Source organism: Colobus angolensis, unplaced genomic scaffold (assembly GCF_000951035.1).
Source record: "Colobus angolensis palliatus isolate OR3802 unplaced genomic scaffold, Cang.pa_1.0 Scaffold5, whole genome shotgun sequence".
Lineage (NCBI taxonomy): Eukaryota > Metazoa > Chordata > Mammalia > Primates > Cercopithecidae > Colobus > Colobus angolensis.
In genome coordinates, this window is record NW_012118487.1 from 33,677,213 (window position 1) to 33,692,256 (window position 15,044).

Consider the following 15,044-nt stretch of genomic DNA (forward strand, 5'->3'; position numbering starts at 1 on the left):
TGCTATAAATTTCCCTCTACACACTGCTTTAAATGTGTCCCAGAGATTCTGGTATGTTGTATCTTTGTTCTCATTGGTTTCAAACAACATCTTTATTTCTGCCTCATTTCATTATATACCCCATAGTCATTCGGGAGCAGGTTGTTCAGTTTCCATGTAGATGAGCAATTTTGATTTAGTTTCTTAATCCTGAGTTCTAGTTTGATTGCACTGTGGTCTGAGAGACAGTTTGTTATAATTTCTGTTCTTTTACATTTGCTGAGGAGTGCTTTACTTTCAATTATGTGGTCACTTTTGGAATAAGTGCAGTGTGGTGCTGAGAAGAATGTATATTCCATTGATTTGTGGTGGAGAATTCTGTAGATGTCTATTAGGTCTGCTTGGTGCAGAGTTGAGTTCAATTCCTGGATATCCTTGTTTACTTTCTGTCTCATTGATCTCTCTAATGTTGACAGTGGGGTGTTAAAGTCTCCCGTTATTATTGTGTGGGCATCTAGGTCTCTTTGTAAGTCTCTAAGGACTTCCTTTATGTATCTAGGTGCTCTTGTATTGGGTGCATATATATTTATGATAGTTAGCTCTTCTTATTGAATTGATCCCTTTACGATTGTGTATTGGCCTTCTTTGTCTCTTTTGATCTTTGTTGGTTTAAGGTCTGTTTTATCAGAGACTAGAATTGTAACCCCTGCCTTTTTTTGTTTTCCATTTGCTTGGTAGATCTTCCTCCATCCATGTATTTTGAGCCTATGTGTGTCTCTGCACATGAGATGGGTCTTCTGGATACAGCAAATTGATGGGTCTTCTGGATACAGCTAATTGATGGGTCTTGACTCTTTATCCAATTTGCCAGCCTGTGTCTTTTAAGTGGAGCATTTAGTCCATTTACATTTAAGGTTAATATTGTTTTGTGTGAACTTGATCCTGTCATTATGATATTAGCTGGTTGTTTTGCTCGTTAGATGATGCAGTTTCTTCCTAGCATCGATGGTCTTTGCATTTTAGCATGTTTTTGCAGTGGCTGGTACCGGTTGTTCTTTCCATGTTTAGTGCTTCTTTCAGGAGCTCTTGTAGGGCAGGCCTGGTGGTGACAAAATCTGTAAGCATTTGCTTGTCTGTAAAGGATTTTATTTCTCCTTCACTTATGAAACTTAGTTTGGCTGGATATGAAATTCTGGGTTGAAAATTCTTTTCTTTAAGAATGTTGAATATTGGCCCCCTCTCTCTTCTGGCTTGTTGGGTTTCTGCTGGGAGATCCGCTGTTAGTCTGATGGACTTCCCTTTGTGGGTAACCCGACCTTTCTTTCTGGCTGCCCTTAACAGTTTTTCCTTCATTTCAACTTTGGTGAATCTGATAATTATGTGTCTTGGAGTTGCTCTTCTTATGGAGTATCTTTGTGGCATTCTCTGTGTTTCCTGAATTTGAATGTTGGCCAGGCATAGATTTGGTCTTTTCACATAGTCCCATATTTCTTGGAGGGTTTGTTCATTTCTTTTTACTCTTTTTTCTCTAAACCTCTTGCTTCATTTCATTCATTTGATCCTCAATCACTCATATCCTTTCTTCCAGTTGATTGAGTCCGTTACTGAAGCTTGTGCATTTGTCACGTAGTTCTCGTGTCATGGTTTTCATCTCTAACAGTTCATTTATGGACCTCTCTGCATTGGTTATTCTAGTTAGCCATTCGTCAAATCTTTTTTCAAGGTTTTTAGTTTCTTTGCACTGGGTTCGTAATTCCTCCTTTAGCTCGGAGAAGTTTGATTGTCTGAAGTCTTCTTCTCTCAACTCGTCAAAGTCATTCTCCATCCAGCTTTGTTCCGTTGCCGGCGAGGAGCTGCATTCCTTTGGAGGGGGAGAGGTGCTCTGGTTTTTAGAATTTCCAGTTTTTCTGTACTGCTTTTTCCCCATCTTTGTGGTTTTATCTACCTTTGGTCTTTGATGATGGTGATGTACAGTTGGGGTTTTGGTGTGGATGTCCTTTCTGTTTGTTAATTTTCCTTCTGACAGTCAGGACCCTCAGCTGCAGGTCTATTGGAGTTTGCTCAAGGTCCACTCTAGACCCTGTTTGCCTGGGTATCAGCAGTGGAGGCTGCTGAAGAGTGAATATTGCTGAACAGCAAATGTTGCTGTCTGATAATTCCTCTGGAAGCTTTGTCTCAGAGGTGTACCCAGCCATGTGAGGTGTGAGGTGTCAGTCTGCCGCAATGGGGGATGTCTCCCAGTTAGGCTACTCGGGGGACAGGGACCCACTTGAGCAGACGATCTGTCCGTTCTCAGATCTGAAACTCCGTGCTGGGAAAATTGCTACTCTCTTCAAAGCTGTCAGACAGGGACATTTACATCTGCAGAGGTTTCTGCTGCCTTTTGTTTGGCTATGCCCTGTCCCAAGAGGTGGAGTCTACAGAGGCAGGCAGGCCTCCTTGAGCTGTGGTGGGCTCCACCCAGTTCGAGCTTCCCAGCTGCTTTACCTACTTAAGCCTCAGCAATGGCAGGCACCCCTTCCCCAGCCTTGCTCCCGCCTTGCAGTTAGATCTCAGACTGCTGTGCTAGCAATGAGGGAGGCTCCGTGGGCCTGGGACCCTCGGAGCCAAGTGCAGGATATAATCTCCTGGTGTGCCGTTTGCTAAGACCCTTAGTAAAGCACAGTATTGGGGTGGGAGTGACCCAATTTTCCAGGTGTTGTGTGTCACGGTTTCCCTTGGCCTGGAAAGGGAATTCCCTTCCCCCTTGTACTTCCCGGGTGAGGCGATGCCTTGCCCTGCTTTGGCTCTCACTCGTTGGGCTGCACCCACTGTCCTGCCCCCACTGTCCAACATGCCCCAGTGAGATGAACCCAGTACCTCAGTTGGAAATGCAGAAATCACCTGTCTTCTGCATCACTCACTGTGGGAGCTGGAGGCTGGAGCTGTTCCTATTTGGCCATCTTGGTGTGGATCCCATAACTTATTATAAAAGATTTTTGATATCATTTTAGAAGAATCTTGAGAGGAAGAGAAGATAAAAACCTGTGTAGTCAGCTTGCAATCTTTAACCAGAAATCATAGTTTTTCTTTTCATATTTATTTCTGTTGGTGGCTGATATTTTAATTTTTTTCAGAATTTCAGAAGGAATAGAAAATTCTTGCTAGACATTTAAGACACAATTGAGAGTTTTGAAAAACCCTCTACCAACAAGTTTAGTACTTGTTAAGACAATCAAAAAGATCCTTCCTGGTCAAAGGCCTTATTTAAAGTTTAACATGGTAAAAGAAGCTTCCCATGGTTGATAGAATAGGAAAAAAATGCAATAGTAATCAGGGCAACAGTTGTGGAACATGGAGTGAGGTGGACTGGCTATAATCAACAGTTTCACAACTGCGAAAGAGCCATCATAGATGACTTGAAGTCTTGCATAGGTTATGTATAGAATATCTGCACATCTACCTTCATATTTTTTATTTTTTCTGCAAGTCATTGAGAAACCTTTTCCTTTCCCATTTATTTTCATGCTAAGCAACATATTTCTCTCCATGTCAAAGAATCTCACTTCTTTGTAATCTGACAAGACATTATGTAGGATGCCTGAAGTTGTAACATTGTGAAAATAATAGTAATTATGGTTACAGTAGAAGAGTTGATAGAAACTTAACTTTGATGTCTTGGCTGAGACTTTAGATGACATTGGGAGGTGCAAGCAGCAGGGGAGAAAGCAGTATGAGTTGATTATTTTTGTTAAAATATTTCCATAACGATCTGACTGACATTCATACTAACAAAATAAACTTTCCGTATATAATTATTCCAGAAGTTAGGCTCCAGAAGTGTGATATTCAGGTGGTTATTCTACTAATATTCCAACTCTGATAATGCAGAAGGCAGTCTGTGTTCTTCATGAATAGTAGATTTAAGCACTGATCATTTAATATTAAGTGGAATTCAAACTAAGACAGAATTGATGTTTATTTTATGTCATTTTAAAATTTAGGATTGGAAAGAGAAAGAACATTTATCAAGTGAGCTAACAATGAAAACAAAGTGAAAGTGTATCAACTTTCAAGACTTAGTTTCTTAAAAGGTAGCCCCCACAACTGGCTAAGACTAAATCCACTTCTGAAATAAAGAGCATCTTCTCATTAATAACTCATTTTATTACTCAGCCACCCTCCTAGCCTTCATCGTGTTTAGGCGGGAGTGAAAAATAAGCCAATAATTATACATTAGAATGTGATATATACACAATAAGAGAGGTATGTTCAACAAGTATCATGAAGCACAGGTTTCCAGTTGACCAACACATGAGCCTGAATCCCAGCTCTGTCGTATAATATGTGTATAACCCTGGGGAAATCTTGAGAAACCAACATTCAATACTTACTAAAGAAAAGCAAATAAGGCAGCTCCCTGCCCTTAATAAACTTACAGAAGAGGCAGACAAATATGTTATGAAGAAAAAAGAGTGATGATTGCTATGGCAGAAGAATGTACAGGGTGCTATGGGAATACATAAAGGTGCATTTAAATCGAATGAAAGGTCCATGAAAACTTCACAGAGATGTGAGCTTTGAAAAACCAAGAAAGTGTAAGGGCTAGGATTCCATGTAAAAGCAAGGACAAAAAAGTTTATGTGAACATGTTCAGGGGTTGGATAACCGCTTAGAGACATGGAGAGCCAAAGAAGAGTTTTAAATAGGGAGGTCAGGTTTTCAAATTAGGATTTTAGTTAGAGCAATTGAGTGCAATACAGAGGGTGGATGGAACAAGAGGAGACTCACAGTAGGGAGGTTCGTAATTTATCAGGTATTCCTGGTGAGAAAGGATACAATACATATAGAGCATTCCAGGTAAAAATGGTGAGGGGCTGAGGCTACAGGGGACTGGCTTGTCCAGGTTTGCCTGGGACTTTAGTGGATGTAGCACTGAAAGTCCCATGTCCAGTTTGCCTGGAGTATCTTGTTTTAAAAACACTGCAAGTCTCATGTCCCAGGAAATTCTTCACTCCAAGACAAAGCAAAATGTGATTACCATGCATGAGCACTCTGAAGGTAGGAGTGAAATGGCTGGGAACACTAATTCAAGTGACATCCGGGAGGGAATACCAATAAGAGACATAATTAGTTGGACGTTGGAAGGGTGGTGAGAGAAAGGGAGAAGTTGAAGACAGTAATAAGTTTTGTAGTTTGATGGAGAAGCTCGATGTAGCATCATCCAAGAGAGATTAAATCAGTCTATGTAAATTCTTTCAGATCATGGACTTTTACCTCTACTTCACAATCCTAGCCAATCATGCATCTTCTGTAAGTGTGTTCATCATAGCGGTGTCCTGTCTTAATTCTAGCATTTCGATTGATTTGCTATTTGGATCCAAAAGTATCAGTACAAAGCATCTTTTAGTGGATACATCTTTCGTTGGTTCGGTAAGATGGAAATATTTAGTAATATCCAGACCATGACATGGCAGGGTGGAGACAGTCTACTTATCCAAAGTACAGGTATTGGTGTTTCTATTTTTTTAGATTATTCATTGCAGGACAGGATTGAATTTTACAGTCTGGCTCTCCGAAATGGTCCATTTTTACTTTAATGCCTCATGATCTCTGGCAGCTTGCTGGATTTGGTTCTCTGAACATGCCAAAAACAAATAAATTTCAGGGTACCATTCTTATGAAGTACATTTTAAATGATGCCATTTAGAAAATACAAGAGAGAAATAAAAGTAGCTAGTGAGCTCATTTTAAAATTTTCAACTAGATATTTGATATTTATGTTGTTTCTCTAATTCCTGGATGATGAATCACATTCTTTGATTCTTTTTCTAAACCAGCTTGATTGTCCAAGCCACAGATAAAGGGATGCCCAGGCTTTCTAATACGACTATAATCAAGGTACAGGTGACTGATACAAATGACAATGCCCCAGCTTTTCTCCCCTCTGAGGCAGTGGAAATTGCAGAAGGTAAGTGTGACAATTTGGCATAGTGGTTTTGATTAACTTGTATAATATTTTTTACTATTTTCTTTAGCCAGACACTGTATTAACATGAGTGCTAATCCTCAACAACCACGCAAACTAGATTATTTTTATCTTCATTTTGCAAAATAGAAAATGGATGATCATAAGTTAAATATGAAATGTCAAAGGAGTAAAATTTTAAAGCTAAGATTTGTACTCAGATCATCTGGAGGCCAAGTCCCCATGCTCCAACCATCATCCCTTATAGTATCTGTTTATAATGCAGACATTTCCTACAAATTATATCCACTCTAGAAAAAGCATATTTTGTTGACTGTGATAACCACTGTGAACCTCCTCTAAGAAGAATCAACATTCATAGCTCTGTCAGTCTCTTCAGGATACTAATACCAACTAATTAGTGAAGTGAATTAGATTTTTATTGCAAAAAGTCATCGTTTTTCCCAGAATAACCTTATCTTCAACATTTGTACCACACTAATGGTAGAGGTTGAAACTAGAAATTTTTAAGTGAGATGCTGGTTAATCTTCATTATTTGGGTCTGTGGGTTATACAATGATCCCATAGTCTGTGGACCCAAAGTTGTCCACGGTCAATGGCTGCACTGGTGAAACACAACCTAAGTCTTTATAGTTGAAGTTGAAAATAATGGTGGCCCCTTGCTTGCCTCTCTACTTCACTCATAATACTAAATTAATTCCTAAAATGTTTCTAATATTTTCTTATGCTCACTTTCTAAACAGATTACAACCATCACCTCTCACAGAGGGAAATATTCCAGAAATGTCTATGCATAGAGATATCTACAAATATTATCAATAGCCTACAAATCAAATAAATTCTCCAGTTTTGCCTCTTGCATATTTGATATATTTTCATTTGATTTTATTGAAGGTTCTGTTTTTCAGCACATGCAATTAGTGTTAAAATATAGCAATGAGCCTAATATAAATATATCACAAGAAGAAACTACATAAATCAAAACATACTGAATAGTGTATGGTGTGGTTGGTGCACATCGAGAGTGTTCAAGCTTGAAAATGGAAAATTATGGGTTTCATATACAATGGAACTATTCTGAGCATCTTGGCATATTCTTTCTAGCTGTACCATATCTGTAAGCTTAAAAACAAAGTCCTTTTCACGGGTTGTTTAGGCTAGAGAACATATGTGGTGAGTGAGGCACTGAACATGTCATCTCTTTTGTAATTTTTTGGTGAATAATATTTGAAATTTGCTTTCCTCACTAGTACTATGTAGACTTTGTTTTTCTATAGTCTTAATAATTTTGAGAGTCAGATTTAAGAAAAGGAAGCAGTGTGTGCACCACTCCAAAATAAATAATTGTACAAAAACAAATATAAATAAATATCTAATTTGAACATTAGTGCCCAAATATTTAAATCTGGCCTACTTTTGAAAATGCCATGTTTTGTATTAATGTCCTGAGTAATACCCTTCATCCTCTTCATATTCCCCATAAAGATATGATTTTGATACAGAAACTGTATATTATAAATAAGTGGCTTCGGATATTTCTTGGTACTGGAATTGTGTTGTAAGCATATAATGAAAATAATGTAATATAAAAACTGAATATACCCTACCTCCTCAATTCCCTACTCAGTGGTAAATTTTCACTTTTATTGGTCTCATAAATTCTTCAGAGTTTTTGTTCAGTGCATAATGAGCTTTGTATGAGAAATCAGGCCAAGAAAGAGCAAATCATGTTGGACTTAGAATAAAAATACTTGGATGGAACTATTAAAGAAATGTATTTCAGAGGATGAATTTTAATGGAGACTGACACTGGTCATGACTATTTCAGATTCTTTGCCTGGTGTAATTGTGACTCATGTGTCAGTTCACGATGTGGATTTGAATTCAGCTTTCATATTCAGTTTTGCCAAAGAGAGTAATCCTGGAACCAAGTTTGCTATTGATCAGAACACTGGAGTGGTGGTGTTGGTGAAAACATTGGATTTTGAAGAAGTGACTGAATATAAGCTGCTCATCCAAATTTCTGATTCGGTGCACCGCACAGAGGGAGCACTCGTAGTCCGTGTGCTGGATGTCAATGATAATCCACCAGTGTTTTCTCGAGATATCTATCAGGTAAAGGGCTTAAAGAGATGAAACCACAGCCAAAACTAGAAAGAATAGAGAATGATGTAAGTCTTCCATCACAGATAGCAGCATTTACTGTTTTTAGTCATCAGATAGACAGCATTTACTGTTTTTAGTCTCTAAGTTAATGCTGCGGGTTTTGCACTTAATATCATGGAGTCTATAAGTACATATGGAAATGAATGTCTCATTCGGTTTGGTTTACTACATATGTATTTTTTTTTTTTTTTTTAGTTTTTAGAGGTTGTAGTCCAGTTTGTCATGACAATTTGAACCTGCCTAATATTTGCAAAACCACTGATAAATTGTTTGCATTATCTGCAGTTAATGTGGGAAAATTCTTTCTTTCATAGGCATATTTTTGGAATGCATTGATTAAAATTTTACAGAAAAAAAATTACGAAGAAAACTATAAAGTGGAAATTTTAGCTTGTAGAGCATAGTATATGTTCTATATGTAGAAGTAAGGGCCAGGATAGCATTCAACTCAATACTCGCAAATGGACTCCAGAACTTTTGAAGGTAGCAGATGCAGGATTTAAGTGTAAACACAAGGGGAGGGTAACCTAAGTAATGATCCCCTGTGAAGGCTTGCTTGAATTATGCCATGCATGTAATGTAATAATATATTAGTGAATGTATTAACTATCTTCTGCCGCATAGAAATAGTTTAGAAGAACTTTTTTTAGTAGTTAAAAAAAAACTGAATACAATTATTTTTAAAACTTATTTTTTTTTCTGGCCAGGCATGGTGGCTCACGCCTGTAATCCCAGCACTTTGGGAGGCTGAGGCAGGCAGATCACCTGAGATCAGGAGTTCAAGACCAGCCTGGCCTACATGGTGAAACCCCATCTCTACTAAAAATACAAAAATTAGCCTGGTGTGGTGACAGGCACATGTAGTCCCAGCTACTCCGGAGGCTGAAGTAGGAGAATCACTTGAACTGGGGAGGCAGAGGCCTTCAGCCTTTAAGCACAATGTCCCTATTTTTCTCTTTTTCCCTCAGGTCACAGTTCCTGAATCAATACCTGTGGGCTATACAGTGCTGACTGTGTCAGCCACAGACTTAGAAAGCAACAAGAACATTTCTTACAGAATTATATCCTCTTCTAAGGAATTCTCCATTGATCCTAAGAATGGTGAGTTATTTCTAGTTGCATTCGTGCTCATACATTTGGGTTTCAAAGTAGAAACCTGAAATAACCCTTTCTAAATGCCTCTAAAAAAGTTCCCCAGACCCCACGGAATTATAAGCACAACTGTTTTATTACTCTTCACATCAAGTGCTGTGGTAGCCAATGCCAGTGTTATTTCTCTTCTCCAACATCTCAGTGGCTGGAAAGTAAACGTCACTCTTTAAATGCTGGTAAATGCTCACAAATTCAGAGACACCAATATAATAAACACCCAGTTTCATCTGCCCAACCAAGCACAGTTCAGGCAATTATCCCAGGATTCAGCAAGAATCAAAATGATGTTGAAGGGATGAAGTTAGTGCTGAAGACTTCATATTACTAGAGTTTGGATGCTTTTTTCCCAAGCCAAGTTAAAAAAAATCAGTAACAGCATTATATATTCAATAAACACAAGAATAATTTAAAAAGGAAAATTATTTAAGCATCTCTACCAACTAGAAACCACTGTGGTGTTTTGGTTTATTTGACGCTTCCCAAGGCTTTTTGTCTTTTCATCAGAGACCAAGACATTTGTGGTTGTGAAATGCCTTCAGGCAAGTGATTCCACATTCAATTAAACAGTATATACAGAAAGTTGAACAGTGAGTGGACATTAAAAGCTAAATTTTATAAAGATGAATAATTAGCAAAACAATGTCCCTAGCAGAGCACATTAGAAAATAACAGGGCCTGGGAGGCATCACACTCTGTGTTCCCCATCTCTATCCACTATTGCATCATTTCACAAGTGAGAGTTCATTTAAAAATTAACCTTGGGATTACCTGAAAGGGGAATTTAGTCCCAAAATACCAGCACGAAGCCCACCAGGTGTCGTAAATGGAGAAGTACGTCATATATCATGTTGCCTATGGATGAACAATCACTGCATGAATACAAGCATATCAGGAATTTGGCTTTTCTATTCTTCAGTCTCTATCCCCACCCTACCACCCACCCTCTTTTCTCTCCATCTCTCTCTGTCTATCTGTCTCTGTCTCTTTCTCTAGTCTCAGATGATGGCAACTGCTACCCTTGCCACAGCAAATCAGTGTTCAAGGCAGTCCTTCTGAGCACTCAATCCTTAGCAACACTTTTACTTGACATGTGCTATTGACAAATTTTATACTGAGCTATTGATTCAAATATTTTTAAAACATTAAATGTTTAAAACATTAAATGCAATGTTTAAAACATTAAGTGCAATATTTAAAACATTAAACGCACTAAGCTATTGATTCAAATATTTTTAAAACATTGAATGCTGGCCAATTTAGTTCATGGTGGGACTCTAATTGAAAACGTGGCATTTAAATGTCATCATTCTGTATTCTTTCTTAGTGACCATCCTTAAGACATCTTTATCTTAAAAATGTTTTAACACACATATTTATAAAAATTATATATTTCTGTATTTAGTATAATAAACTTTATTAATTACATTTCAGCAATAAGGGAAAAACCGACTTGCATGATCTGTAGGAAAAGCTCATCTCTCTACTTAAGCAATAGTGTAATAGTAACTCAGCATTATCATTTTTACTGCTTTCATTTGGCTTGAGTATCAACAAGTATTTCCAGAATAAGTATCTTTATCCCAGAATATCTCTATACATGTGTTTGTGGGTAGTAAAATGGGGTACAAATTTTACAAACAAAAAAATATTTTTTTAAGAATAGTGGAACAACTTACTATACAAAAAATAAAATTCAGAGAAATTTATGGCAGAAGCAACCTCAAGCAGCACACATATTTCACAAAGTGAATGTCATGAATATTATTTCTGTATCTTACATGTTATAAACATATAAATAGAATAATTTGTGTTTCTAATTGGAGTCATCGTTGGTTGTGACTTAACAAATCTAACAAAGAATTAAACACGTATTAGTAGACGTTGAATAATCAACTGCTGATCAAATGGATCATCAAAACTGCATCTCACAGTGTTGAAATGCTATGTCTTATTTTTCAGGCACAATATTTACTATCAGTCCCATATTACTTCTGGATAAAATATCAACAACTCAATTTCTTGTTGAAGCCAGTGATGGTGGAAATCCTGACCTAAGAGCTCTTACGTTAGTGGAGATAGGAATACAAGATATGAACAATTATGCCCCTGAATTCACAGTCAAATCCTATAATCTTAGCCTAAGTGAGGATGCTCTGATTGGAAGCACGCTTGTTATATTTTCAAACATCGACCATGACTGGACCCATGAAAACACATATGTTGAATATTCCATCATCAGTGGTAATTTACAGAACAATTTTCATGTGGAAACTAATTTCATTCATTCAGAATATCCTTATAAGCAAGTTGGTTATCTTGTGTTGCTTCACAGTCTGGACAGAGAAGCAAGTGCAAACCATGAACTTGTCATTCTGGCATCTGACAGTGGCTGCCCTCCATTGAGTTCCACAGCTGTCATATCAATACAAGTACTTGATGTCAATGACAATCCTCCAAACTTCAGCAACCTGAGCTATCACACCCATGTCAAGGAAAGCACCCCTCTAGGGAGTCACATCACTGTGGTCTCAGCAAATGACCGTGACACAGGGTCACATGCAGAAATCATCTACCACATCATCTCTGGAAATGAGAAGGGACATTTTTACTTAGAAGAAAACACTGGAGTTCTTTATTTGGTTAAACCTCTGGATTATGAAGAAATGGCAAAATTCACCTTAACTGTCCAAGCTTCAGATGCAGAAAAGAAACACTTTTCTTTTGCAGTTGTGTTTGTCAATGTCCTGGACGATAACGACCATGCACCTCAGTTTATGTTCTCAAGCTTCAGCTGTATTGTTCCAGAAAATCTGCCTATTTCCTCTACTATATGCTCTATAAATGCTCTCGATTTTGATGCAGGTCCGTATGGAGAATTGACCTATTCTATTATATCACCCTGTTTTCTCACTCACGGAATGTCTTATGATCACGATCTCTTCCTCATTGACCCTTTGACAGGGGAAATTCATGCTAAGCAAATCCTTGACTATGAAAATGGTAATAAATACTGCCTCACAGTCCAAGCCAAAGACAAAGGTGATGCAACAGCCTCCTTGGTGGTCTGGGTAGATATTGAAGGGATAGATGAATTTGAGCCTATTTTCACTCAAGATCAGTATTTTTTCACCCTCCCAGAAAAGAATAAAGACAGACAGTTGATCGGCAGAGTGGAAGCCTCAGATGCAGACGCTGGTATTGATGGAGTCATTCTTTACTCCCTTGGAACCTCATCTCCTTTCTTTTCAGTAAATAAAACCAATGGAAATATTTATTTGATTAGAGCCCTTCCCCTAATAAGAAGTCAACTCAACAAAGAAGACACCATGGAAATAAAAATAATTGCTCATAGTCCTAAACCAGACTCCAAGTTTGCATCCTGCACTGTTTTTGTGAATGTGTCTTTCTCCTCTGAAGCAACACCCTTGGCAGTGTTCGCCAGCAGCTTTTCAATCAGCCTGGTGGTCTCCTTTTTAGTGTTTCTGATGCTCATCTGCATTCTACTTGTACTGATTTTAAGACATAAACAAAAAGACACAATAAACAATTATGAGGAGAAGAAAACCTCATCTTTAGATACGGACTTGAGAATGACCCGGGATGCCAGTGTGCTCAAAGCCTTCCAGAAAACTGATGACTGCAGTAACGAGGTGGTCCCTGTGGATGCCACACCGGAATGGTTGAGTTTAATAAGTATCATAGAGAAGGACATTGTCAATCGCTACAGACACTCAAACTCCAGTGGCCACTGTTCTGTGGAAGGAGAAACTGCGGAGGATAAGGAAATCCAGAGGATAAATGAGCATCCCTACAGAAAGGGCTCAGACTCAGCTCTGAGTGACCGCGAGTCCAGGATGCCAGACTCGGGTATCCCGAGGGACTCAGACCAGCTCTCCTGCCTATCTGGGGAAACTGAGGTGATGGTGACTGCCGAAACAGCAGAAGCCAGCCAAACATTTGGGGAAGGAGATCAAGGGGAAGGCTGCAGCACCACCTGTGCTCAAAATAATGTGTTACCCCAGACAGTTCAGAAGAGAGAAGCAAAAGAGAGCATCCTGGCTGATGTCAGAAAAGAGTCTGTCTTTATTTCAGGTGATCAGGAAGTAAGGTGTGCAGCTCTTTCAACTCAGACCACCTCTGATCATGATGGAAGAGGCAACTATCACTGGAATTATCTTTTCAGTTGGGAACCCAAGTTCCAACCTCTTGCCTCAGTATTTAATGATATCGCAAAACTAAAGGAGGAACATTTGCATATGCCTGGCATTCCAAAAGAGAAGAAATCTTTTGTTTTTCCACCCCCTTTGATAACAGCAGTAGCCCAGCCTGGGATTAAAGCAGTCCCACCAAGAATACCAGCAGTAACCCTGGGGCAGGTGCCTCTGAAACACCCACGCTCTCCCATCCCCTACCATCTTGGTTCTCTGCCAGAAGCCATGACTCCCAGTTTTTCTCCATCTCTTTCCCTATTGACCATGCAGCCTCCTGCCTTGTCTCCACTGTTGTCAGAAGGAGAATTATTAGGAACACACATCAATGGTACATGCCATGAACTTAAAGCAGAAGATGAAGTTCAAATATAAAACAACTGGGATGCCAAGTACCTGCTCACCATTGGTCATGAATGAATAAACAAAACATTTTCAAGCCAGCAACTCGATATTGGGCTCATTTTTGTCAAAAAGCAAGTGCTATAGTTAGAGTTTTTAAAACTTCCCCATTAAAGTTTCTCAAATTTCTTCCAGCCTTAATGAAAAGCTATTTCCTCTTTTAATCCTTATGTGTTGCTCTCAGGACTCACATTTGTATATATCAAGTAGTGTATATTCTGTCAGACCTGTTGTCTGTATGATTAGACTTCCAAAGGACACAGTGAGCTTAACTGACTGCCTGAATGTTTATATGGAAACAAAGTGTAGTGTACTCTGGTCACATTGCTGCTGGTCACACTGCTATATCGAAAACAAATTAGTAAAGGCTAAATAGGGAATGAGTTTAGGTCAAAACATATTACAACAGAGAGGGGAAGTCTAGAGGGATGAACTTTCATTTTAAGATAAAGCAACAGTCGGTGGAGCTGATCTATTTAGAGGAGCATTTCTCCATTTTTCCCCATATACCACACCTGTGGAGTTTAGCCATAATTGAATTTCAATGTGGAGTCTTTTGGAAAACTAATAAAAATTTCAGAATGAAATTTGTCATAACTCTGTGCCAATAGGGAGAAACAAATAAGATCTATAATGGTAGGTAATATAAATAATTATCACTGATTAAATAAACCAGAAATGCATATTCCTGATAGAGGGCCGGGATTGATACTCGCAATATTTATGTGGTTTGCTACCACCTGAGACATAGTATCTTGGCCTTCTTTACAAACAGAATGACTTTTTGTTCAGGGCTTGTCTTATAAGTTGGTGTGGGTAAAGACATTAAACTTCAAAGGTTAATTTATAGCGATTTCTTAATTTTATTTTTGATTTGTTTTTCTAAGACCACCAGAGTGGGCACAAAAGAACCAGCGAGTAGGCAAGGCTAAAAGCAAAACTGCAAATTTATTCTTTGGTCATCTAGCTTCAGGGACCGCAGCCGGGGGTGGGGGGGTGGGGGGGGGGTGGGGGGGGCGGAGTTTCTAATACAGTCCGGACAAGAGTGGGGGCTGAGAAAGCCCGCCCGTGGCGCGTCTGCTGGGAGTGACTTTTCTAGGAGTGGAAGGGCAATAGGCGGGGCACGGGCGTGTCGGTGGGGGGAGGGGGCGTTCCGTAGGTGCGACCA

General features: G+C 38.8%; 1 protein-coding gene across 1 annotated transcript in view; it reads left to right on the forward strand.

Annotated features, from left to right (window-relative positions):
* DCHS2 (dachsous cadherin-related 2) overlaps positions 1 to 14,005 on the forward strand; it is a 168,224-nt gene extending 154,219 nt beyond the window's left edge. Inside the window, 4 exon segments of the mRNA XM_011959767.1 lie at positions 5,799 to 5,929; positions 7,777 to 8,063; positions 9,083 to 9,215; positions 11,226 to 14,005. Coding sequence (XP_011815157.1) covers positions 5,799 to 5,929; positions 7,777 to 8,063; positions 9,083 to 9,215; positions 11,226 to 13,849 — 3,175 coding nt within the window. The 3' untranslated portion in view covers positions 13,850 to 14,005.
* Positions 14,006 to 15,044: the final 1,039 nt, after the last annotated feature.